This window comes from Apteryx mantelli, chromosome 13 (assembly GCF_036417845.1).
Source record: "Apteryx mantelli isolate bAptMan1 chromosome 13, bAptMan1.hap1, whole genome shotgun sequence".
Classification (NCBI taxonomy): domain Eukaryota; kingdom Metazoa; phylum Chordata; class Aves; order Apterygiformes; family Apterygidae; genus Apteryx; species Apteryx mantelli.
Window position 1 is genome coordinate 1,845,163 of NC_089990.1, and position 24,785 is coordinate 1,869,947.

At 45.2% G+C, this 24,785-nt stretch overlaps 1 protein-coding gene and 1 long non-coding RNA gene across 2 annotated transcripts in view; both read left to right on the forward strand.

Annotated features, from left to right (window-relative positions):
* The first annotated feature begins 9,880 nt into the window (after window positions 1-9,880).
* On the forward strand, window positions 9,881-22,626 carry LOC136993281 (uncharacterized). Its single transcript, XR_010885537.1, has 4 exons — window positions 9,881-10,060; window positions 11,916-12,027; window positions 20,258-20,344; window positions 22,575-22,626. It is a non-coding gene; the product is annotated as an uncharacterized lncRNA (long non-coding RNA).
* Window positions 22,627-23,533: 907 nt separating this feature from the next.
* EDA (ectodysplasin A) overlaps window positions 23,534-24,785 on the forward strand; it is a 108,645-nt gene continuing 107,393 nt past the window's right edge. The window contains exon 1 of the mRNA XM_067304173.1: window positions 23,534-23,836. Within this exon, the coding sequence (XP_067160274.1) occupies window positions 23,534-23,836 (303 nt within the window). The remainder of the gene's footprint in view (window positions 23,837-24,785) is intronic.

A 24,785-nucleotide genomic window follows, 5' to 3' on the forward strand; every position in this document is an offset into this window, starting at 1 on the left:
GGTCACTAGTTTGTGTTCAGACTTTTCATTTAAGTCTCTACCCTCAAAAAGTCATGCAGCAGCTTGTAATAAATTATAATGTGATACCTAGCTACCACCCCAGAAAGGAATGCATATAGAAATTAATAGAGACAAATTCAGGGGAGTTGTACAGAAATATACTCAGATTTTTTGAAAATCACTGTTAAAATCTATGCAATATGTCAGACAATTTTTTTATAGCCTTTTTGGGCTGCCTTGTGGATTTCTGTCCACAGGAGTATAAATCTCTATTAAATCATATTTGAAAGGTTAAGAAGGGCAATTTCTAATGTTTAGCCAAGATGTTGGTAACAACTTACTTTAGCCTGTCAAACAAAGTCAGTTCTTAAGCATTCCAGGGGGATGATAGAGGTACCTAAATTACCCCAGCCCGTGATTACCCGTTCTCCCCCTCAGGCGGTCTTTGAGTAGTGCTGCCGGGCAGTGGCAGGTCCGTGGGAGCTCTGAAGGTCCATCTTCTCCCAGGCCCAAGCATTGTTTATTCTGTATTTCAGGGGAGAAGCTTTTTAGCAGCTCTTTTTGGTTGTTCTCAGTCCTGCGCGGCTCTTTGGGTGAATGTTTTCACTCCTGTGCTCTGCTGGAGGACGGGGGCAGAGGAAGGCAGGAGCGCTGCTCGCTGTCGTGGTTAGAAACACTGTGAAGTTCAGCTGTGCAGATCCGTATGCTGATGGCCTGTAACAGTAGTGGGGATTTGTTTAGCGAAGAGTTATTATTTAAAGGATTAATATTGGAAGCGGGTATTAAAGAGTGTGAGAGGGATGCCTGGAAGCTGCGTAGCCGCATAGAGGATGCTGTGTAGCTGCACTCAGATGGACTTTGTGTCGCAGTGCAAGAAGCAGCCGCAGGTTTTGCAGCTGTCCACCAAAGCAGTGGTGTCGCTGCAAGCTCTCTCCGTTCACTCACACCGTGATCATCCTGCTCTATTTGTACCCTGAGCAGGAGTGAAGAATCGGGACCTGAACGCTGCAAATTCAGACATTTTATACCATTCCTACAGTTTCAAAACACAAGTCCCACCGAGAGGCAGTGGCCTCTCTAAATGTGTAGCTGACAAAGCCAGCACTGACCCTGCTACCCCAAGGCTGAATGAAGAAGAGAAGCCTTCAAAACCTGGACTTGCTCTACCATCTGAGGGTTGCTGCTGACTGAGTCTCAGGTGCATCTGACCACACTTGCTCTGGCCTTTTGCAGTTTGGATTTTGTAGGCTATGTAGCTGTCTTCTCCTGGCACAGGTTGTCATGTCACTACGGGACACCCGTCTTGTTGGGTGGGGAGTGCTGAACATAGGTGAAGGAGAAGTTTCACCGCTCAGCCAGGCCATACAGCGCTGCGCTGAGACCCTGCGAGGGAGGTCACAGACCTTCGGATGCCGCTGGGGTAGATCTGGTGCAGTTCTCAAAGGGACCTTCAGCTCTGCTCTTCAGGGCTCCCTTCTGGGATGAAGGGAGCACAGGAAATATTGTGGCCATATGCGAAGGATAAATCATTTTCAAACAGGGACATTAAAAAAAATGATTCCTTTTAAAAGTTGCTGGATTTTTAATTTCTGTGTGTTTCTAACCTGCTCCATTGCGCACCTCCTCACAACACATGTAGGCAGGATTTACAAACCATGTGTCGAACTCCCTGAGCCAGGACAACTGTTGGTATTCTCCTTAGGAGAAAGCTGAAACATTGTGGTGTGCGTTTCTCTGGGATTTTTTAAGTCGTTAACACATAAAGCGTAGCAAATGTTCCATATGGTCCCCAGGGAGGAAACCCAAGGGGAATAGCTGGGTCCTCCGGTTTCTTACAAACACAAGCATGTCTCCCCATAGCTCTTGCTAGACTAGGCAGTAGCAGCTGTGCAAGGAAATATTCACACTGTAGGTTCTTTTCCAAATCCAGTAGCTATATTTTCTTCTCTCTCTCTTTTTTTTTTTTTTTTTTGGTACTTTATGAGCATCTCTTGCTGCTTTTTGCTCTGGATATCCCAATTAACTTCATCCTACATGTCCCAACCTCAGGAACAAAGTACCAGACGTACCGCAAATCAGTCCTGTAGGACACAGAAACCACCTGATCAGGTGTCTGTGCCATGTACGCGGCAGGGCTCAGCTGCAAGGAACCTCCTAGCCTCGCTGAATGTGCTGCTCTCAGCTCTGGTGCCCTTCTTTTTTGCCAAATCTCAGCATAAGCCAGTGCCTGTAAGACTTGCTGCTCCCAGACAGGAGATGGGCTGAATTACTAAATAACTCCAGCCTAGTTTTATTTACTGTATATCTAGTTTATTTATTTGAAACAAGGTCAAGAGTAGTTTCCTGTCTCTTTAACATTTGGAACTATGGAATTTTATTATGATCCTTCTTCAGACCAGGAAGTCTACAACTTTGCTTGTTGTAAACTGAAACTCCAAAACACACAAAAAAATGGGTTTAGCTTAAGAAATTTGGGGTTGATTTTACCATTTTTAAATGTATTTATTTGGGAACTGTACATGCCTGAGTTGCAAAACAAAAAGCCATTTCAAGCCAGACAGTATTTTTTTTTATTTTATTTTGAAACTTGTCAAAACAAGCCATATTGATAATTATGACCAATTTTTTCAAATTGAGAAATGTATCAGGAACAGCCCTTTCCCACAAAACCTTTCATTTTCAAAAACTAAAATGAAAAAAATCAATCACACTTTTTCTGTTTGCACAATTGGAACTGGTGGCTGTGTATTCTAAGAGAATAGCAATTTGTAAGGAATTCCAACCAGCTCTACTTAAAATAGCATCCAGCCAATTTCTTGGGGGCAGTAGGCTGAGCAGCTTAGTGGTGAAAGCAAATTGGAGAGTTTCCTGTTTTACCAGGGCTGTTTCAGTCCGGGAGAGCACACCTTGGGAACTGCTTGTGCATGTTCCTGACTGGCGGTTTGTTGCTGAGGTGCTGCTGTCTGGAAGAAAGCATCACTTTTTTCTTTAGGACCTCACTCCGTGTTGGATGCCCCCAGCCATCCTTCTAACCCAGCTCTATTTTCTTTTCCAAAACAAAATGAATCCAGCTTCTTCTAGCTTCCAATGCATTCAGACATCACAGCTATGGGAAGCCTTCAAAACCAGAGATATTCCCACACATTCATGGGAGTTTAAATTAGAAGAAATTAAATGCATTGGTCCAGCAGGGATACCACAAAGTGAGTGGACATGAAGGGAGAAAAGCAAACATTATGTTTCAACAATAACCAGTTTAAGGGAATGTATTGAAAAGAAGAGAGCCCCAAAGAAAGTGTTCCTTGCCCTCTTGCCATTTTCGATTCAAAGCACGGGAGATGCTGTTGGAAGACCATACAAGTTCTCTCTGACCCTTTGCTGATGGTGAGGGACAAGCACTTTGAGGTCCAGACGAGCTGTCAGATCAAAGGAGTGCGGGGGGAACCTCCATGGGAATCGGATGAGCCCCTGTGGGATGGCTTTGGGTGTACGTGAAAAAGGCTGTTTGTGACCGAACCCTTCTCAAGTGCTTGTGAAATGTTGGTGGTTACAGAGCTCAGACCTGCAAAAGGTCCTTTTACAGTACATGGTGGCGAGGTGAAAAAAAAAACCATACTGCTGAAGTCAAAATATTCTTTCTAATCCCCCTGCCCAGTTTCTCTTTCTTTCCAGCTTTCTTCTTCCTCTGCCTTCCTAACCTTCCTTCTCTATTCCCCACCCTCCTTCTGTTTCTCTCTTTCTCCCCTCTGTCATAAGAAAGTGACTGTGTCCTTGAGGGGACAGTTTTCTTATGCCATTTTATACACTGTGCTTCATGTTTAGAACTTTTTTGCACTAGTTCCTATTACATTTATTTTCCAAAATGGTTTGACAAAAAACAAAACAAAAAAACAAAAACACAAAACCATGCTATAATTCAGTTGTATTAAAATATTATCCTACTACTCTCTGTGTTCAATAGTCTCTGTACCTGTAATGCTTTCAGTTCTGTTGTATTTTGGGGCAGAGGTTTTCTCCGCTCCTTGTTTAACCCAGTAAAGAAATAAAATGTTAAGAATTGATGATAACTTCCTCCTCCCTTTCTCTGTTGCTTAATTTGGGATGTGTAGATCCCACTGTGCTTCTCATATTCCAGGGAGATTAGGTGGGACTGTAGCTCACCAGGCCCCGGGGACAGGCTGGTCTCTTATTTCTGCTTGCCCATCACAACCGACCCTGCAGACCGTGCCATGGAGCCGCCAGCACCGTTCAAATCAAGACTTTGGGAAAAATGATGCATCCGGGCTGAAGAGTCCAGTGGATTTGCTATGTCTGTCCTACGGGTGTTTTCCTACAAAATCCAATCTCAGATGGAGGACAGAAGAGGCAGAATGGAGGGACAATAACCCTGCCTTGCTGAATCTGATTTCGTAACCTTTCTTTATATTCTTTTGTTTCTTCCCTTCACATTTCTTGCCATGGGGCTCACCTCAGAACAATAGGGGCGAAGACTGTCACCAAGAGATTCATCAGAGAATAATGACTCAACCAGGGTATCCAAATTTTGTCCAGCTGAAGTCCACACCCACATATAATCTGGAATTAATTCATCTGGACAACAGATCTCCGCATGCAACAGAGCTAGGACACTCCGCTCCAAATTGAATGCTGCATGCCAGGCTGCAAAAGGCCATGTAATAAAACTCTGAAGTTACATTTTGGCCATTGCTACCCTGAGCTGAAAATTCTCAGTTTGGAAGGAAGATGGGGAAAAGAGAGCAAAAAGGGAATGAAACTGGACAGAGATAGAAAAAAAGAACAGATTGGTACAGGAGATGAATTAGAGAAGGAGGGTGCTGGAAGACAACAAGCTCTGCTGTAAAACCAAAAAAGAGAATAAAGAACTGGTAGAGAGTGCAGGAGGGGAGACACTGAGCAGAACCAAAAGAGTGGGGCAGATGGTATATTCTGTAAAATGTACAAAAGATTGTGTAAGTAAACAATTAGAGGAATATGTCACTGTTAGAAGTGAAGAAGGCATTTCCTGGCCTCTTGTGAGGTTCTCATTCCACTCTGCTGAAACAAAATCATTTCTACAAGAGACAGGTTTTCTTTGTAACTCAGAATGAAAAACAAAAAAAAAATACATTCACTCGAGTTCTTGAAACAGTACAGTTAACCCCACAATATGCACAACTGAAGAGCAGTGAAAGAGTCTGCTGGAAGCTTTCACCTCCTAGGTGTCGAGACTGGGTTCCTCATACCTCAGCTAGGAAGAACAGAAATTTGTCTTCTGTGGCTCTGCTCCCATGTGTCAGTAACAGCATTGAGGTTACAAGATATATAGCCTCTTGCTAGGCTCTACCTTTCCTGGCCCATGCTCCTATGGAGACACTTTAATCTCTTTTCTCCTATTTGCTTCACAGCCAATATACACATTCAGCTCTCGAGCTGCAAAATTTGGAGTATTTCAGGGCTACTGCAAGTCCTTGCCAACAGCCCGCTCCTGTGTACACTTCTGCACACAGCTACGCATGCACCAGCACAGACACACACTTCTTCCCTGACCATTAAGGTCAGCAGATGGATTGGTACCTGATTTTCATTTCTACAGTGTTTTGCTCATTCACTTGCTGGGTAGAAGAGGACACCAAATCTCCTTTCAGAGGGAGCCAGTTTGTTTGAAACAACTGCTTGGTTGCCTTTCTGTCCACAAAACCCAGATGGAGGAGGTGCAGCATACTGGGACAATCTGTCGGGAGGGTCCTGGGGTTACTCCCAGTCGGGGCAACAAGAGCTCAGCGTATCCCAGCCCGTTTTATACTGAAATTGTGCTGCTTGTTTCATAAGTTACCGGCATTGTAGCAAGTGGGGTTCAAAGGCCATTACATTTACTGCACCACAGACACATTGGGTGATACTGAAACCCTGACAGCAGAATCCTGGTACTGACTCCCGAGGGGCATCCTGGAGCACAAAGCCTGCCCGTACCAGCAGCTCCAGTGCCAGCGTCGTCCCCACATTGTTTTGCTTGTACTGCAAAGTGATATTACTTGTCTAGATTTTGCTTTTCATATTTTCTGATTAACTGAACCAAAAGTGAAAAGCATACTCTTGCAACCAGTCTGAGAGGCGGAACTCTTTCCTGTATGCTCGTAAGAGCTGTTTATTGCCAGGTTCACGGGATTTGACTTTTGCTGTTGGCGCAATTGGCAAGCAGTAAACACAGCTGTTCTACCTGCTGCAGGCCAGGACTTGTGAAGCAAACACACAGTGAAGAGGGTCAGGAGTAAAACAGGAGCTCAGCTAGGACACCTGGAGAACCTGTATGCCTTGGGATCCTAGGAAGACCTCAAGTCAGAGTTTAGGACATTTGGTCTTACAGTAGTGCACAGGGCAGTGACTGCTGGAGCTGCTTCTTCTAAGCCTGGGGAGAAACTCAGAAATGCGAGTGTTATTAGGGAAGAGTTAAAACTACTTCATACATGCAGTTGCAAGAAACTGATCTTGTCTGATACAACTGTCCCAAGGGTGACTCCCCTCTCAGTTCGCTAGCAGAAGAAAACCACCTATCATCTCTCATGAGGTCTCCAGAAGCAATACTTATGTGAGTTCCCACTGAATTTCTCAGGTAATCTTCATAGCTTTGGTAGAAAAGCCAGGGAATAGTGTAGATGATGCACAGAAGCATCGACAATGCAAGTCAGAGATGGCGGGCTCCTTTTTTTTTTTAAATCCCTTTGTCCTGTTTTGTTCTAGGCCTGTTGTTTTGCTTTTTAGAAGGAACTTGGAAACTGGATGGGTGCAGGTGAAAACTTCAATACATAATTAGGTAGGGTGGGATGAAGGTACCCACCTGCTTTTACTGAGTGAAAGCTGCAGAGTCTTCCGCAGGACTCCTTGGAGACCTAGCACAGCTTCTGAGGACTCCTTTGAGTCAGATATTTGGCTGTGCTGTTAGCAGGTCTAGATGGGCTTTGTGGGAGCCCACAGAATCCACAATTGGCCATTGCTTCTTCTAGTTCCTGAATCAGGTAAGAATTTTGCTAATGCAAGCTTCTATGCATTCATTAACAAGACTTGCAATTCAGTGTAGCACTTCAGAAGATTTTTAGATTCTTAACAGTATCAGATACCTGAAACAAATCAGATGCTAGGGAGAGGAAGGAATATTTCACTCTATACACTGCACAGGTTTTCTAAAACTGGATTTACAGGCCCTTCTTTAAAAGCTTGTTCCTACAGGGGGAAAAGTGTAATAAAGAGTATTCTTGTGCCCCTGAAGTATAAAGTAAAGTCAAGATGGTTTCCAGGAGGAAGACTGAACATGAACTTCCAATGTAGGAGTATGACTATCAGTTAACGGAAGTAGGGATTTTCTCTTCTTATTTGCATACTGGGGATCATGCTCAGACACACAGACAAACAGAAAATCATACACCAGAGGCTACATCCAGAATACCGCTTGGATGTCTCAATTTTTTTATAAATCCTGCTGTAGGCGCTTAAATCCAATCTTGTGAGGTAATATCCTCCAATACAGGCATTGCCTAATCTCTCCAGGCACCTCCTTGCTTGCCTTTAAGGTACTCTAGACAACTACTGTTCTTCTCCTGTGCATGTCCTGAACTGCCCCAGTCCAAGCAGCTCTGTACCTTAGCTGAGACCTAGAAACCAGGTATCTAAGCCTTGCAAAGGGCTCAGTCTGGTAAATACGCTGTCTGTGTGCCAAGAATCAGGCTTCTCAGAAAATGTGTTTGGGATCACTTTTTCCTTCTGGAACATTGCCAGCAAGACAGGTCCCAAGCAGGTCATGTGCCCTCATTGATTTCTACCTGTAGCCTAATACAGCGATGACAAAACACTGGCATCTCTGCCACGCTTGGCATTGACTGGGTGGCAGCAACAGGTACAAAGCCTTTCAGTATAGACCTGCTGCCAGACTTCAGAAAAAGCTTGCAATCGCTGGCTTAGGAGGGAGAATGCTGAGCCAAATGGTGAAAGACGCAGGTTTAGGCACTGGCTGAGCCCATAGGAATTAACACTACAGTGCGGGCTCTGCTGGGCCAGGCTCGGGGTGTACTGTTTGTTACAGCTGCAGATGTTTAGGGGAAGTGTAGGAGAAGCATATAGCAACATTTTTCCTGAAATATCCTTCCAGCAACTTGCAATTATGAGTTTTCTAAGCCAGATGCAAGGGATTTCCTGGTATCTCTTTATGTAATAGCTCTGGATTGATGTTTCACTGTTGAATTTGTGTAGCTGTGTTCTTGGATCCAGCTATTTACTCTGGTGTCCACCCTCCCGCAGCAGTAAATTCTGTAGTTTAACATTGCGTGTTTGGAAAGGTATTTGTTCTTCTTGGTGACTCCTTTTGATGTCCCCTACGTCTCAGCAGCTGAGAAATAATAGCCTCCAAGCCTCTCAGGGCTTGATGGACCCCAGTCACCTCTCCCCTTGGTCACCGTTTTTCCAAGGAGAAAGGTACCACGACTGAGCCCCAGCTCTCTGCCTCCGGGACGCGCTGAAAGAGGGCAGCTCCTGCTGAGGCTTGGCCCCTGCGTAAACGGAATTCAAGATTTATGGGGCCAGGGAAAAGGGGCAAGAGGGAACATGACTGTCTAGCCTGGTGAGTAGCCAATATTGCTTCTGAACGTAAAATGAACTAGTCATTGGATAAAACACAGAGAACAGTCTTAACGACCGCACAAGCAAAAGGAGCCCTGGTCCATGGCTAGAGCGGCTGGGCACGTAAAGAACGGGAGCGATTAAAAGAATGCCTGCGCTTAAAATAAATAATAATAATAATATAAAAAAGCAGCTTTTTGAAGTGGGAAACTTGTCTTTGTACTTCAAGAGGAAGGGGGGTCTCCAGGAGAGCCTAAGGGGCGCAGCCTGAGCAAAAGCCTGCAGGGTGCTCGGGCGCCAGGGCTGCGGCCGGCCGAACCCCGCCGGCTGCGGAGGGCGAAGGCCGGGCGAGCGGGCGGCGGAGCACACGCAGGCTGTGTAAAAAACCCGGCTCTGGGGCCGGCTTTCACGCCCCGCCTCCCCGCGAGGCCTGCGGCGGCCGCTCCCCCCCCCTCAGAGCGCCGCCGCCCGGCGCCGCTTCGCCTCGCGCCGCCCAACCGCCGCGCGGCGACCGTTGGGGCCGGCGCGGCGACCGTTGGGGCTGGGGCCGGCGCGCGCGCACCGCGCTGCCGCCTCCGCCCGCCAGGGGGCAGCGCCGCCCCTGCGCCCGGCCCCGGCCCCGGCTGCGGCTCGGGCTGCGCGGCGACGCGGTGCCTGCGGGCGCGGAGCGGCCTGTCGGGGCCGGGCCGGTGGGCAGGGGGCGGCGAGGGCAGCAGGGGGCCCTTCCCCGGCTCTCGTGGCCGTGGCAAGGCCGTGAAACCGCCGCTGCCCGCGCCCCCGCGCCGCCGCTCTGCGGCCCTCGTCCGTGTGGGGAATAACGCGGCCACAGCGAGCGTGACAGGCCCCTCGCCCCGGTGGAGCCGAGGCCGAGCCGGGAGATCTGTGCAGGGATAAATTCCCGGCCCACGCAAGCCGTGTGGAAGATGGTGGGAGAGGCGCCGGTCTGCAGGCTGAGCCGCCTCGTGGCAGAGCCGCCTCGAAATGGGCTCCGCGGCCGTGAAGACGAGGGGCTCGTTGTTGGGTGGCCGCGGGTAGCGCGGCGGGAAGGAGGGACGGAAGCCCTGGCAGCCAGGGTGCCCTCCTGGGTGTACAAACCTGCCTTGGTCTGGTTCAGCTTGACAGCGGGGGGCTAAAAATCCACGCGGGAACGTGCCACGGGCGTTCCCGGTGACTTCATTCACTCGCATCGACTTTAAAATGCTGTTAAGTGCATACAAATTTTTGTGCCTGTAGACATCAAAGCTGGAAAGTGATGCAGGATGAGAGAGAAGCTTCTCGGCTATAAATTCTTCTTATGACTCCATAAAAACTGAAATGGAGAATGTAAAGAAAAAAAAAAGAAGGAAAAAAAAAAAAAACTTCTGCTATAAAGATCATGGAAAGCGCGGCACCCCAGAGAAAATAAGGAGCGCTGCGGGCCCAAGTCAAACTTCAGACCTTGAAATACTTTGAGGTAAGAGATGGGCTTCTACAGAAACCAAAATCATGGATGAGGTTTGGATTTCAGACCTCATCTGGTCGGGATGTTCTGGGAATTAGGAGCTTCCGTTATTTATTTATCTCATTTAATAATTACACACAGGTTTTTGCTTTCTGTCTTATCCAAAAAAAGTTAAAAGTGTAGTCCTTAGGCATATGCATGTAGAAATCATGCAAACTGTGTAATTAAGCGTCCAAACAATTACAGAGCTCCTGAAGCCTCTTTTGTCTTCATTGGGCGTTGTGAGTGCCCAGAACTTCTGAAAACTAGGCAACTTGTTGCCGTGTATCTAAATAAGTACTTGAGGGCCTTTTTGACACCCGTACTTGAATGTATAAGACTAAGAATCCTGAAAAGAGGGTGAGCACATTTATTGTCTGTCATGCTCTTCAATATAAGAGTGCAGTTTCAGGACATGTTTTCTGTTTAAAGGTACTTACTTCCAGGCCTTTCAATATCTGTATCTTTATGTGCTGCAAATGTTCAGCTGAGAATGTGGTGATGCTAGTGCTGAGTTCCTTGTTTATTTCTGTCTGATCAAACAGGTACTTCTCGTAGATTTATGGGTTTTGTGACTGGAAAGTTAATGCGTTGTCTCATCAGAAAACAGATGAAAGTCTTGTAGTTTGAGTTGAAGGAATTAATAATTATCGTCATTTTCCCCAATTTTTGCCTGGAGGATTCCTTTGTTCTCCTCTTTTTGTCTAAAGTTTGTGTTAAGTAAGAGCTTACAATTTATTTTTCATTAGCAACCCCTTTGCCATCACAGAGCAGAAGTTGCCTGGATGGACTGCAGAAGATGGTTTTATATGATATCATATAACTTCTCTCTCCCACTCTGTTTCTTCTGGCTTCTCCTTCGCCTGCTGTAGATCATGACTGCGACACCGCACAATGGCCATATCATTCTGTCAGATCCATTTTGGTAACTGAGGAAGATTTAGGTCATACTGACGGGTTTCCTCCACTGAAAACATCTGCCTGTATTAATTCAGCTTAAACTACATTGAACTGAGGCCCCTTGATAGGAAAGGATTGGGAAGGGGAATGTTTTCTCTCCTTACTCGTGTGAAGTAAATTCAGGAGCAAAAGATCCTTTCCTTTCTTCCGTCTATATTTGTGGTCTTTCAGAGACACAAATGTTTCGAGGAGAGAGGTGGCACAGGAACAGAAGGTGTTGCTGGTACCAATGAGACTCGGATGAACGTGTTCTCTCATGAGCCTGCCCTGAGCCAGCGGTTTATCTGAAAACCCTGTCTGTTAGCTGTAGGCACTGCTGACATCTTTGGAGGGCTGAGCAGCCTCTACTAATAAAAACACATCTTGAGTGTGCTGAAACTGTAAGTCTCAGTATTCTGAAAAAAATTATATTTAAAAAGGCTCAGAGTGGAGCACCGGAAGTGGGATGAACTTGGTGATCACGTTCCTGGAGTCTCCAGAAGCACAGACCCCCTATGTGGCAAAAGTGATTAGGTAGCGGTCATCAGGAAACGTGCTGGCTGCATCCTGGAGACTTATCTTTAAATAGTGGCAGAGGAGAACAGATTAGGTTAGGCTGGGTATTCTAGGCTGAGCTTGTGAAGGACTGGCACAGTCCTCCTCCTGTTGCCTCAAATAGATGTGGAAAGTGGGATGTGCTTAGTTATTAGCTATTTCTAGTCCAACTGTATTATCTGTCCAACAATATGGCTGTATTTATGGGTGATCCGCAGGTGTTTTACTCCCTACCAACCCCCTTGCTTCTCTCGGACACCAGGAATCCTTTCCCCTTGCAGCCCAGCTGTGACCACAAACTCTCAGATCAGTTTCCTTTTTCTGTCTTCTACAGATATCTAATTCTTGTCATGAGATCCGTTGTATATTGGGAAAAGTTGCTCCTGGCGAGAGCAGTCAAGTCTTTATGTGGTGAAGGTGAGAGCTCACAGAACGAGACTCTAGAGGTGAGTTTGGTGTTGTGGTAGGGAAGCAATGCAGCCGTGCCTCACTGCATAGCCAGGATGCCCCATGTGTTCATTTAGTGCCGTCCAGCATTGCTTCGGTGCTCCGGGATCCCTCCCTCGCACTGTCCTTTGGGCAGCTTCCTGCGTGGAAGAGTGTGCAGAATACATTTTCCCTTCAAAGAGGGAAGCGTTAAGTGTAAGCGAAGATCACAAAGCCTCTCTCGGATCTGATGAAGCCAAGGAATGTCAAATTATATCAGATTTTCTTGTCTTAATATGAAAAATCAAGACAGGAGAGACCTGAACCAAGTGGCAAAAATTACTGTATGCCTACCCAGCATTAGGGAGGGAGAGGTTGTCTTTGTGTTATTCATGGCACATAATCTCAATTATACTGTGTTCCCTTGCCCTAACAGCCCCTTTCATGTTTTTTGGTACAAAATGACAGGCCTGTGTATGTAATAATTAGGATTATAGCCTCTTTGTCTCTCTTGGGCTCTCTAGTTGCCCTTCACATTTGCTCAGTCGCTCTTTCCAAAACTTGCTCTAGCAACCTATTGTGCTCTTCTAGACTTTCTCAACCTCCAGTCATGTGCATTTATCCTTCATTTTAGGTTCTTTCCACTTTGTCTTCCTCTATTTCACTCAGCCTTCTTCCCTGAGACTTGCGCTTTCCTCCAAAACTAATGAGTATTGGCCCCCACATTCTCTACACAGTTCCAGGAATCCTGTTCCCAAGGATCATTTCTACCCCAGCTTTCATTCCTTGCAGAATCAGTTAGCATGTTGTCTTCCCAAAACCATTTCTCCTGTTGCTATTGCTAAACCCAGGTTAGCATCCAATCTACGGTAAAGTGGCAGGCAGGTCTGCAACCAACTTATAGGGGAAAGTTTTGCTGTCAGAATATTCCCTGACACGTCTGTATTCATTAGCCTGTCAACATTTGGCTTTTTTTCTCTTGGGGAAAATTGCTACTGTTTCTAACACCATTTCAGATCCTCTGAGTCTAGTTGTGAACAAGTCTAACAGTGCTAAAATGCCAGATGTCATGTTGACCCATTCTGGGTGAGTCTACACTAGAGACTTTTACTGCGCTGGCATTAGTGATGGTGGAGTCAGGAAGCCAAAGAGAACCTCTTTTACATAAACTGTAAGTTTTTCATAAAAGCCTTTCTAATTTGTACCAAAAAGACTCTAGCACACCCTTGGGACTGGTAAAAAATAATAATAGCTTAAGTGGTGGAAGACTGTGAATTTGAAACAGAAGGTTATGAGATTTAGAAGTATTACAAAAATATCATTATATATCAATAGATGTAATTTAGATACACAAAAGAGCAAAGATTTCAGCAAAGAACTATCAAGTTTTACCTCTTCAGATATCTTTGAAATAAAGCAGATGTCTTCATCCTGTTGATCCAGAGAAACTGGTCTTCACGTACAAACGTATGTTATTTAAAATCACAAATGAATTACTCATTTTGAAAATTACATGGTTTGCCATTTTTCAATCTTTCTTTTTTTGTTCTGAGATGAAACACGTGTATATTGGTTAGTTTAGTCTACAAACACGGCGTTCCAGGAAGCTAGAAATCCAGAGCTCATGGAACCGTGACTGCTGGACCTGTAATAAAAGAGGTGAAAGCAAACAGCGCTCATTAGAACTGTATCTGTTAGCTGTTTGAAATATGCCTCTGTTATAAGCAATGTAATTATTACCATTCCGTACCATAATAAATGGCTACCGTCTCTTTCCAAATCCTCTAGCTAATATTCCAAATGGTGTGTTTTGTCAAGCCTTGATCCGATGTGAAGTCCAAAAAGGAAATTGCTGGTTTAAGACTGTGTTACTATAGGATATTACGTCTCAGCCTTGTGATCTTTCTCCTTGCTTAAATCTGTAACTGCTGGGATGCATCTAAGAGCAAACACTCAGGTTTTCCATCCCTTGGTTATTGCTGTCACATAATATTAACAGTCTTGAGGTTACAAATCACTGAAGTCCTAGGTAACCTGGAAACTAAGGCCCTTATGTGGAGGTCTCCTAGCTAGATCAAGGCCTTAGGTAAGCAGGTTCCAATAACTAAGAAATGAATAGAAAAAGACAATTCCATATGTCCTCCTTATGATTGCTCGTGCTTTGATGTAAATGCCTTAGATTTATCCTCTTCAAAACCAGGGGTTTCAGTCATTTACCCTGGACTTGCCCTACCTTACCTTAGATGCCTGAAAGTTGGAGTTTAGCCTAAACATAACTTTCTTCAGTAATCAGTAGAAACACCATCTCACTGTCAAACTGCCCTTTGGAAGCATGTCTGTCTCCCCATTATTACTGATGGTTACTAACTTTTAGCCCAAAACAATATAGGAAAACTTGGTCCCTGGCTCCCATAGCTATTAATCTTTCCTACGCACACTAAACAGTGGGTCAAAATGGAACAGTTCATACAGCTTGTATTTGCTTTAGCACCTTTGCAGGCACAGCTTTGTGGGGTAGAAAAATGATCGGTCCTCAAGAACTCTGGAACCTGGAAGAGAGTGTGCTTTGCTTTACTATGTCGTTGCAACCCTGCAGCTTTATCTGCACTGTTGGCTTACGGGGAAGAATGAGGCAAGACTGTGGCTGAGAGCAGGGGCTGAACCAGGACTCTCCAAAAACTCTGCACTTTGCACTAACCATCAGGGTCGCGCAGCTGGGAGGTAACACAAACTCAAGTCATGTATGGATCAGGCACAAGGACATACTGCTCACTGTGTGCAAAAAGGCAATTGCAATGTGGCTAATTTTTCATTCTTCTTTTGTTGTTGTTGTTGTTGTTGTTCAATGCTGCTTTATTTTTTCCTAGGATAATAATTAAGCAGTATTTTCTCCTAGGTGAAGCAGCTTATGGCAGCCTAAATGGTTTGTGTGACTGTGACCTTAGTGCCCAAAGAGGTGCCTTAGGAAGGAGGGCAGTTTAGAGGCCTCCTTGAGATCCTGGGCTTTTCATGTGATTATGATTCATTGTTAGTCCATATACATAGGGTATATACCTGTGAGAGCTGGCAGAAGATGCATGGGTGGAGGGCAGTGTGTCTGAGGAAGGCCCAGATGTGCACTCGTCGCAGGTACCGAGTGCTGGTGGGTCCAGAGGTGATTTTGGGAAAGGGGGAACAGAGCTGGTGATAGGAGGGACCAAAAGAGTGTGTGACAGTCTCACCGGGCAACAAGAGAGACACTGCAGCCCGCAGTGCTTCCCTTATAAAGAGGGCTCTGTGCTGGCCACCAACACGTAGCTGGTTGTGGTTTTGTGCACATTGGTTATATGCGAGCCTGTGGCCATCAGTTCGGAGAGTTACTGCCCTGTAAGAAGGATTTAACAAGGAGGAGATAGGGCATTTGTCAGAGACCCACAGGGCAACCCAGAGCTACTGCCTTCCAGGAGGAAAGCACATAAAGAGCCGTGTCAGCAACTGTTGTCCTAGTGGACTTCTAGGACTACTTTGAGGAATTGCAGACATGGAGAAAAAGATCTGTGGCTTTCTTTCTAGGAGCAGAAAATACATAGGTTTAGTCAAGTGAGTAACATACCTACAGATATGTCAACCTACAGTGACATAAAGGACAGGATTGTCCAAACAGGACAATACAGGGCTGTACAGCTGCACTTGAAAGAGCCTTGCGCAAACCGGCTCATGTCGGAGGAAAGACACGTGAGCATAGTGTAGTATTTGAGCTGATGTGCCTTATGGAAATTGAGCTTGTACCATTTAGAATTAACTCCCTTAACACAGTACTGTATTTTGTGTATAGAGTTATCCACACAGAGCAGGTTGTAATCCAGGTTTCATGACCACAATATGGTTCCTTCAGTCACCCAAAAACCTGACAGGACATGTCTTGGAAACCCTCCTGTTTTGTAGCATGTGCCTTTGGCTTGTGCTTCTTGCTTTGGAGATTTAAATTCTGTGGTTAATAATTTAGTCAGGATCGCTTCTCCAAAAAATTAGTGCCATGCATTAACAGAGACAAATATCAAATGACCAAAATCATTTGCAGATGGAGCAGGGCCACAGTTTGAGCCCCAGTATGAGCCAAGTGTGCCATAACAACCATCTGGTTCTGCTTTGAGGGGGGGTTCTGCTTGTTTTACGTGGGAAAGGGTGTGCTTCAGGAACCTCCTACTCACACTAAGGGAACGGAGTTTCTTTCTACGGTCTGCAGGAGGCTGCTTTGCTGCTGAGAACACCTACGGAAGAAGGACCAACAAATCCGGAGTCATGCTCTCTGGCTGAAAGATTAAGCAAACATATAAGCCAGAAATGCTGGAGTCTGGGTGAAAACTGCTGTCATTCTGCAGCAGTGGGCAGTGAGAGGCATTGAGGAGAGGAGTTCTCCTTCTCTTAGTTCTTTCTTTAGTCAAGCGTGAGTATTAATTTAAGGCTGTCCTTCTCATTTCCTTCCCTCTGTTTTAACATGGCTGTTGATGACAGAGTGCAATGGTAGTGGTAAGAGCAGTGAGGTGAGAACCAGGCTCTGTCCTGGGCTTTGTGAAAGGGTGTTTTTCATAAATAGTTGTTTCTTGAGGCAAGATCATTCTCTCGTTTTCATTTGCAACAATGAGTCCTGAAGCAGACACTTAAGGACAAGAACTTGGAAGAGTCCTCCATGGCCCCCTGGTCCGACTGACCTGTGAGGTGGGGAGCAAAAGGGTTAGGGGCTGCAAGGCAGCGAGTGCCGCGGTGGTTGTATAATGTGGTGTGGAATATCGTTGTTTCGGCCAGGATGACTAACGGAACAGCTGACGCTGGGTCACTGACTGCAGTTCCATGTGGCTGAGTGAGGGGGAGGCTGAGAGACAGTTGCACAGTTGAAAATAAAGACAATAAGTCTATAAAAGTTTAAGAACTGAATAGATTCCTAACATTTGTTTTTCATTATCACCAAATAACATATAAATAAACATACAACAGAACTAAGAGTAATATCCTAGTTACCCTTTCTAGAAGAAGCTGTGTTTAGGCTTAACTTAGTGTTTGGCCAAATTTCCTTGTTGTATACTTTGTAATGAAATAAAATAGCAAATCTGGCTAAGCAATTAGGCCTCCATCTTCCTTTAAAACAAAAAGCAAAGAAAAGGCTTGTCTATACAGGGAAGCTAGATTTCAACTTGCTACCAGTTTTTAGAAGTCAATATTACAGTGGAAAGCACATGTGAAATCAGTAAACACTGATTTTTTTTCTCTCTGAAAAAGGACATGAGCACAGTTAACTTTTATTAATTATTGTTATTATTATTGCATATCAAAGAAAAAAAATCTGTCAATAAATATGCGGTAGTTCCTGCTTCTCCTCTTTTCACACTTAATGAGGTAACGGTCATTTGTTGTTACTTTTAAATATATGGTTGTGTGGAGTAAGAAATCAAAGCCTGCAGTTTAAGACCCTTGACTGACACTGTCCTCTCTGTGTTCTTTAAACACTGCCTAGTGCTTGTGAGGAAAAAAAAAAATTTTCCAGGCTTAAAATGCAATGGCTCTTTATCCGATACTGTAATACCGAGTGTTTTCTGATCATACTCTGTCTTGGAAATCTCACCCGTTGAAAGCTTTGTGGGTGAGATGCAGAGGACGAGTTCTGTTGCATTGACTGCCAGTCAAGTGGGGGGAAAATGAGATGGTCCTTGTGCAAGAGAGTTTGAGGAAAGGAATGAGAAGTTCTGTAGGTGTCATTTTAAATGACAGTTGTAAGAATTCACCAAGTGAGATGAAAGGGACAGACAAGTGATCAAAGATAGATGCTGATGACCTGAGAGATGGAAAATCGTAGAGGAATCCTAGACGAGGCTAGGAAAGAAGGCATCTGTGTGAATGCAGTTCCTTAGTACATGCTGCTCTTATAATGTGAATATAATATTCAATTCATGCACCCATGAAAGCAGTCTGATACAAATAACTACTTTTACTGTATAGGCAGAACTCATAGCTATTGAAAATATAATATTAAATAAACCAGATGTTTTATAATATCTCAGCTCTCTCTGAAGAAAAATAATTATAATTGCAGTGATATATGGAGGTTTTATAAAACTCAGGATCCTTTGTCCTAAGCACTTACAAACATATCTGAGGACACATTCTCAGTATGCTATGACTTCAGGTTTCAGGAGACTTTATTGCATTAAGTTTGTTGCTAACATCACTGAGAGTAAAAGAAATGGCTTTACTGCAATTTAGTGGAGCTCTCCTCAAAGGAAAGTCATGAATTCCAAAGCTTTTAGGTCACACATGTTAAAATCTACTCTATTGCTGCTGCAAATATTACAGCTGTTGCCAAAATGTAAATGGGAAATGGGCTAAAATCTTATTTACAACATCCTTCTAAGAGATTCACTAATCTGTTAAATATTCGTGGCAACTTGCATTAGATCTGCCACTAATGTGTCCTGTGTTATGCTGAGAGAGTCTTACCCATTCCAAAAGAAAGGGAGATCTTCTAAACTGATAAAACTGCTATAGCAGGTTCTCCTTCCCACCTCTCAGGTAAATGCTACTTGGACCCCAAGACTCAGTTAAACTGTGATACTGGAAATAATAGCAAGTATAGGAATCAAAAGAGAAAAGGTCAAGTGGAATTAGAGATATTGTCTCTGTGCTCTTACTCTCTTCAGCCTTTACCCATCCTCCAGAGGACTTTCTGTCACACAACATGAACTGCAAGGAACAATGCCTTTATTTTTGGAATGTTTCCTTTTTTCCTAGATTTCTCTCTATTGTTCAATGAAGAAAAGCAGGGGTAGCTGGGCCCAATAAACTCCATCAGATAGAAAGAGGTAGAATTTGGGTGGGGGGAACCCTTCCTTGTGAAACAAGTAATACTGTTTTCTGATTAACAAGAACTGTTGTTTATTTTTCATCATGGACCCTGTCTTTGATCAACCAATCCAAACTATTAAGAATCTCTGTATCAGACTAACAACTCCATTTTTGAATGGAAGACTTTTCTGTCTTCTTTCTTCTACCTCTCCTGGGCTGAAATTTCTTGGTGTGATTAGACTAGGCTAGAGAAGATCACTTAAACCTTTGAGGTTCTTCATTCATGTCACAAATTTTATCAGGGATGACCTAGTAAAAAGGGATGAAACTTTACTTTTTACTTCAGAGAAAGAGGATTCATGGTTCGAAAGAAAACATCTGCAACAGCAAGGGAAGGCTCTCCAACATATGCTCTCACCTAAGTCTAAAGCTTGCAGCAACACTTAGCATGAGAGAAATTAAAATGAAGTACTAGAGAAACAGTATAATGTCTCAGTTTGTGAGGTCTGACCACTGCCACATGGTAGACATGTGAGGACCTCTCTCAGGTCTGGAGTGACACATACTAATTATTTCATCAGATGGGATTTTTTTTTTTTAAATGGTGGGATGCTGCACAATCATCTGCGTAGGAGTCATGAGTACTTCATTTTGAGTATTTTGCAAAGAGTCCTTAATGAAATCCCAGTAGAAATAGTGAACTTACTTTTTATGAACAGTTCAAAATAATAATAGCTGATTTGACTCACACAGCTTGGGACTGAGACTGTGGCAATACAGACCTTTGTTCAAGGCCCAAAGAATATGTACTGTTTGGAGTATTTCAGGGACTTCTGGGCTTATTTGACCTCTAAACTTCATCTTTAAAGTAACATAAATGATTCTTGAAAATAGAACTAGGCTATTGCAAGTCTGAATAGGCCAGTGCATGATTGCCTTTAAATAATTTGGATCTTGATCTTGAAAAATAGTAACAATCCTAAGCATTCAAATAATTAAACTCCGTCCTAAAATAATTATAGGATTTTATATAAAGAGGGTTTATTCACTTTTATTTGCTTTTTGCTTGTTAGGGTTAGTACGGGTTAATGCTTCCAGTTTTTTCTTCACAAATATTAGAGAAACACTTCTTTCTTAAATGAAAACAGAGATTCTCATATAATTTGTGACTATAACACAGAACTTGTAGGGGGGAAAAAAAAACTATTGTAGAAAAACAGGGCTAGAAAGGACTACAAAGAGGTCTATCCATCCAGAGGTCTGGTCCATCCTCCTGCCCAAAGGCAGGATAAACAGCAGCTACAGTGTTCTTTGTAGATGTCTATGAAATACTCAGGGATGAAGTCCCCACAAATTTCCAGGCAGTGTATTCCAGTACTTGGCGGTCCTTTTCAGTAGAAAGCCTTCCTAACGTAAAACTTACTCTACCCACAGGATTAGACACAGGAATGCAGACCTGGAAGGGACCATCCAACTCATCAGGCCCAGCCCCAACAGCTACTGACAGCCACACAGCAGAAGGTGAGTCCGGGTGGGTTCACACAACGCGTCCCTGTGCGTTACAGGGCACGCAACGCCTTCCTGAAACCTATCTATAAAGGACAAAGAGCCACAGCTGTAAAGTCACAGGAGAGAGCAAGGGTGTTGCTGGCATTGATCACCTAGTGGGGCTTGCTAGGCGATGCTTCTCATTGCAGCTCCCTTTTCATGCATCTGATGATTATTATTATGTTTCAGTGTTATCTTCCAGACAGAGAGCTGAATGGTTCCAGGTCTCTGTTTGTCTAAGTCATGTTTTCTAAACCTCTGATCATCTTTGCTCCCTACAGTGACCCTTTAAAGACTCCACATTTGCTTTTGAAGTGCGGTGCCCCAAACTGCACCCAGCATTGCTGCTGAGGCTTTAGCAGCGTCACGCAGAGCAAGGATTGCTTCACATGTCCTGTGTATGATAATCCCAGTGTAGTGCTCTCTCTTTTTTCCAGCAGTACCACACTGTTGATTCAGATTCAGCACCTGATCCACTAACACCAACTGAAAGTTTTCAGCGGTAGCGCTACCTAGCCACTCACTCCTCACCCTGTACAGATTCAGCCGATCTTTTGTGCTTGGATTAAGAACTCTGCATTTGCTTTAAGTTACATCCTATTTTCTTCAGGCCATCTCTCCAATTTTTTAAGATCATTTCTAATTCTGATTCTGCATTCCAGCTTGCTTGAAGCCTGTGTCATGTTAGTATCATATATATCATATACAAACTTTTATCTTGCTGTCTATTTCATTATCTAGTACAAACATTGATTGATAGGACCAGAAAAGACTTCTGCAGAGCTCCTTTTGATACATTACTTCTTTGATTGATAACTATTAATAAACTGCTCCCTTAGGTGTAAATGCTCATTTAAGTAGTCTCACGTGTTCAGCTGCTTGTTCCTGCCTTCCTCCTCCCATTCGCTTTTGCTAGCGCAAAGGGTCGGAGGGCCGTATGGTGAACCAGATGAGGGAACCGATCTGCGCTGTGAATGCGGAAGCATCGTTGAAGTCAATATAAAGTGGTTGCTGCTTTTGCTGCACCGAAGGCCTATTACCTAGTCACACGGGAAATCAGACCGTGTTGACAAGTTCACGCTTGACAAATACATGTTAGCTGTCCTCATTTCCATGCTATTGTCTAGATGCTAATAAACAACTTGATTATTTTCAGTATTTGTGGGTATTTAGTCGAGTTGTCTGGCCTCTATAATTTCCCAGCTTTCTACCTTGTAAAGGATAGGCGTTTTGTTATCTGCTTCCAGTCCTCTAGGCTCTCCCTGTTTCCATGAATTCTCAAAGATAATCCCTCATGATCTGGATAAAACAAACTTGGTTAGGCCCAGATATTTGCAAAAATTCTAATGCTCCTATTTATACAGTCTATCCATTCTCTGTTTTTATCTGTTGCTGGTGTTGGCAGTTGTCTGACTGCAATTTGACTTGTAGTGAAGAATGAACTTAATAAGAAAATAGTCCCAAACCTTTTATTCACTTCCATTTCAGCTGTGTGTGTTCATCCTTGCTAAGTAGAACCACTCTTCACTTGTATTTTTTTCCTTATTTACTGACATACTTGTTGATGTTTTCTTGTTATCTTTTATACCACTGGCTATAGCTGTATGTCCCTCAGTGCCTTGGTCTTTCCAGCTTTGTCCCTAAATGCTCATGCTGTTCTTTCGCAGTCGGTATTAGTAACTGGTCTGATTTATACTTTCTGTGCGTGTTCTTTATTGTGTTTGAGATGACCAGGCTGATCTCATGCTATTCTTCCTATCTTGCTTCTACACTGGGATGGTCTGCAGATGTGCCTATTCTAATTCCAATAAGGAACTGGCAACTCCCTGAATGTATCCCCCCCCCCTTTCTTGTTTTCTAAGAGATATAACCTACCAAAACTCAGTTTACTGAAGTCTGCTTTCTTGAAGTTTACAGTCTTCCTTCTCAAGAGCCACAATCATTCCTGATTTACTTTTTCCCAAGCTGCCTTCCACCTTCAATGTGTTTCTAGTAGTCAGAATGAAAACCTAAAAGAAGCTGGAGAAGGCAACTATCAAAGCACCAAAACATTCCAAAAACCTGCTGGGTGCTCTGAGTTCAGCTGTATTCCCTTTCCAAGTGGTGCCTGTGTAATTAAAGTCTGCCTGCTGAGTTCTGGGCTTTGGATGTTTTAGCTGACAAAAAATCCTCACAAAAATCCTCCTGTGATTTCTCATTACAGAGAATCCTTCACACATGCAACTGTCTGGCAGTGAAGCTAGTTTTCAGAGAAGATTTTCCTAGAGTAACCACAGACTCTCAGGTGTTCACAATTCCAAGAGGGCTGTATTGGACTTCCCTTAGTGCTACGCAAGCTTTTGGTTTGGATCCTTGTCTAGTTTGCTTCCAATGTTAGTGTCATATAACCTATTCTGAGCTTTCAACCGTCTGGTCTATTGATTATTTTTGGCTTTGGTCTGCAACTCCTTGACGTGTGCTTTGTTTGCTTAAAGAAAAGGGGGAAAAAAGCTTAGAGAGCAAGCTGTACTGGGTCAGACCAAAGGTACAGCTAATTCAGTCTCTGCTGCCAGCTGAAAGAGGATGTCTGTGGAGAGGAGCAGAAGAGGAGGTATACGGGCATGCTTCCCTTGCCCAAAGTTACGGCACGGGCATTTCCCGAGGCAGAGGCTACGTCTTTGTATTTACTGAAGCTGGCTGGGCTGCTCTTCTGTGGAGGCGCCTCGTTCCCTTCTCAACCTCGGTGAACTCTTAGCGTTCGCAACATCTTGTGTCAAGAAGCTCCGCGGCTTCACCCTGCAGTGAATAACGTAATTAGGAAAATAAAGATCGCCCCGAGGAGCAGCTACAGCTGTTGACATTCCTCTTCCCCGTTACAGCTCTGCTTTAGGCGGCGCGGGCGGGGGGGGGGGGGGGTGTGTGTTAAAAGTGCGGGCCGTGTTTTACGGCAAAGCGAAGCCCTCGGAGGCCGGGCCTGCTCGCCGGTAAGGGCCGGCCGGGGGGAGCGGCGGAGCCCCGGCCCCGGCGGCGGAGCCCCCGCCCGGCCCCGCCCCGCGGCGCGGCCCCGCCCGCTGGCGGGGCGCTGGGGCGGCCCCGGCCGCGCAGCCCCGCGGCGGCACGGCGCGCCTCGGCCGAGCATGGAGCAGTAGCGGCTCGGCGCCTCGCCGCTCCGTACCGCCGGCCATGGGTGCGGAGCGCAGGGGGGAGGCGGCCGCGGCGCCCCGTGCCGGCAGCGGCGGCGGCGGCTGCTCCTGCGGCGGCGGCGGCGGCAGCTGGCGCCTCTTCCTGGGCTTCTTCGCGCTGTCGCTGGCGCTGCACGTCCTCACGCTGGGCTGCTACCTGGAGCTGCGCTCCGAGCTGCGCCGCGAGCGCGGCCCGCAGCCCGCCGCCCCGCCGCGCCGCGACGGCACCGCGCCGGCCCCCCCGGCCCCCCCGGCCGCCGGCCGCCCGCAGCGGCCCGCCGAGGGCGCGGAGCGGCGCCAGCAGGTGGGTGCCGGGCGGGCGGGCGGGAGAGCGAGCGGGCGCAGGTGAGGGGGGCGCGGGGGGCTGCACTTGTCGCGCCGCGCCGAGGGTCGCCGCAACTCGCTGCAGCTCTCCGCGGCGGGGGGGGCGGGCGGGCGGGCTCGCTCCTCTCTGGAGCGCGGTGCGAGAGGTAGCGACCGTTGCGCTTTGCCTTTGGCAGTGACTTCATGATTTTTCCAGCCGTATAACCTTCGCGAAGTTACTTTGGTTTTTTTTTTGTCTCGCTTGTCTCTATTTAAAAGGGAAAAAAACCCTGACACACACACCCACCACTTATGGGATTTAAATTTGGAGAGAACTCGATTTTCTTTGTCTAATGCCACTAATTATACAGCAATATAAAGAGTGAGCCTTTACTTGAAGGGTCTAATCAGGTTTCTGAAAGGAAAGTTGAAATTCACACACGCTACACCTGCTGCTTAGGCTGCTGCTGGCTTTTGTGGCTCTGGCACTATTTTTCCTTGTCCTGTCATTTTTTTACGACAGTATCTTGGTGTCAGTTCTGTCTTTTGAAAGTGTTGCGTTGCCTGGGGAAAGTGCTTTGTTTATGTCTGATAGAGTGGAACTTTTCAAAGCAGTGTTTCTAACCTGTAAATTCCTGTAACGCTGGTATGTATTGGACATTAGAGTGCATATACTCATTGTACAGAATCAATGGAGAATATTTGTGCTGAACTGGCACACAAAATACAGCTTTAGTTTTAAACTGAGTTTTAAAGTCACTTCTCTTGTCTACCTCTCATCTCATTATCCTGGAATGTTTGGTGGAGGAAATCCTGTTCCTTGTGCATCTTGCTCTTTCCTCTATCCTGCTGGGGTGTTTTTGATTATTTGAATATTTTTTCCTGTCCTTCAGCAAAAAATGTGTTTGCCTTTTCAGTAATGGAGCTAGAGAACTTAATTGCTGTGCTAG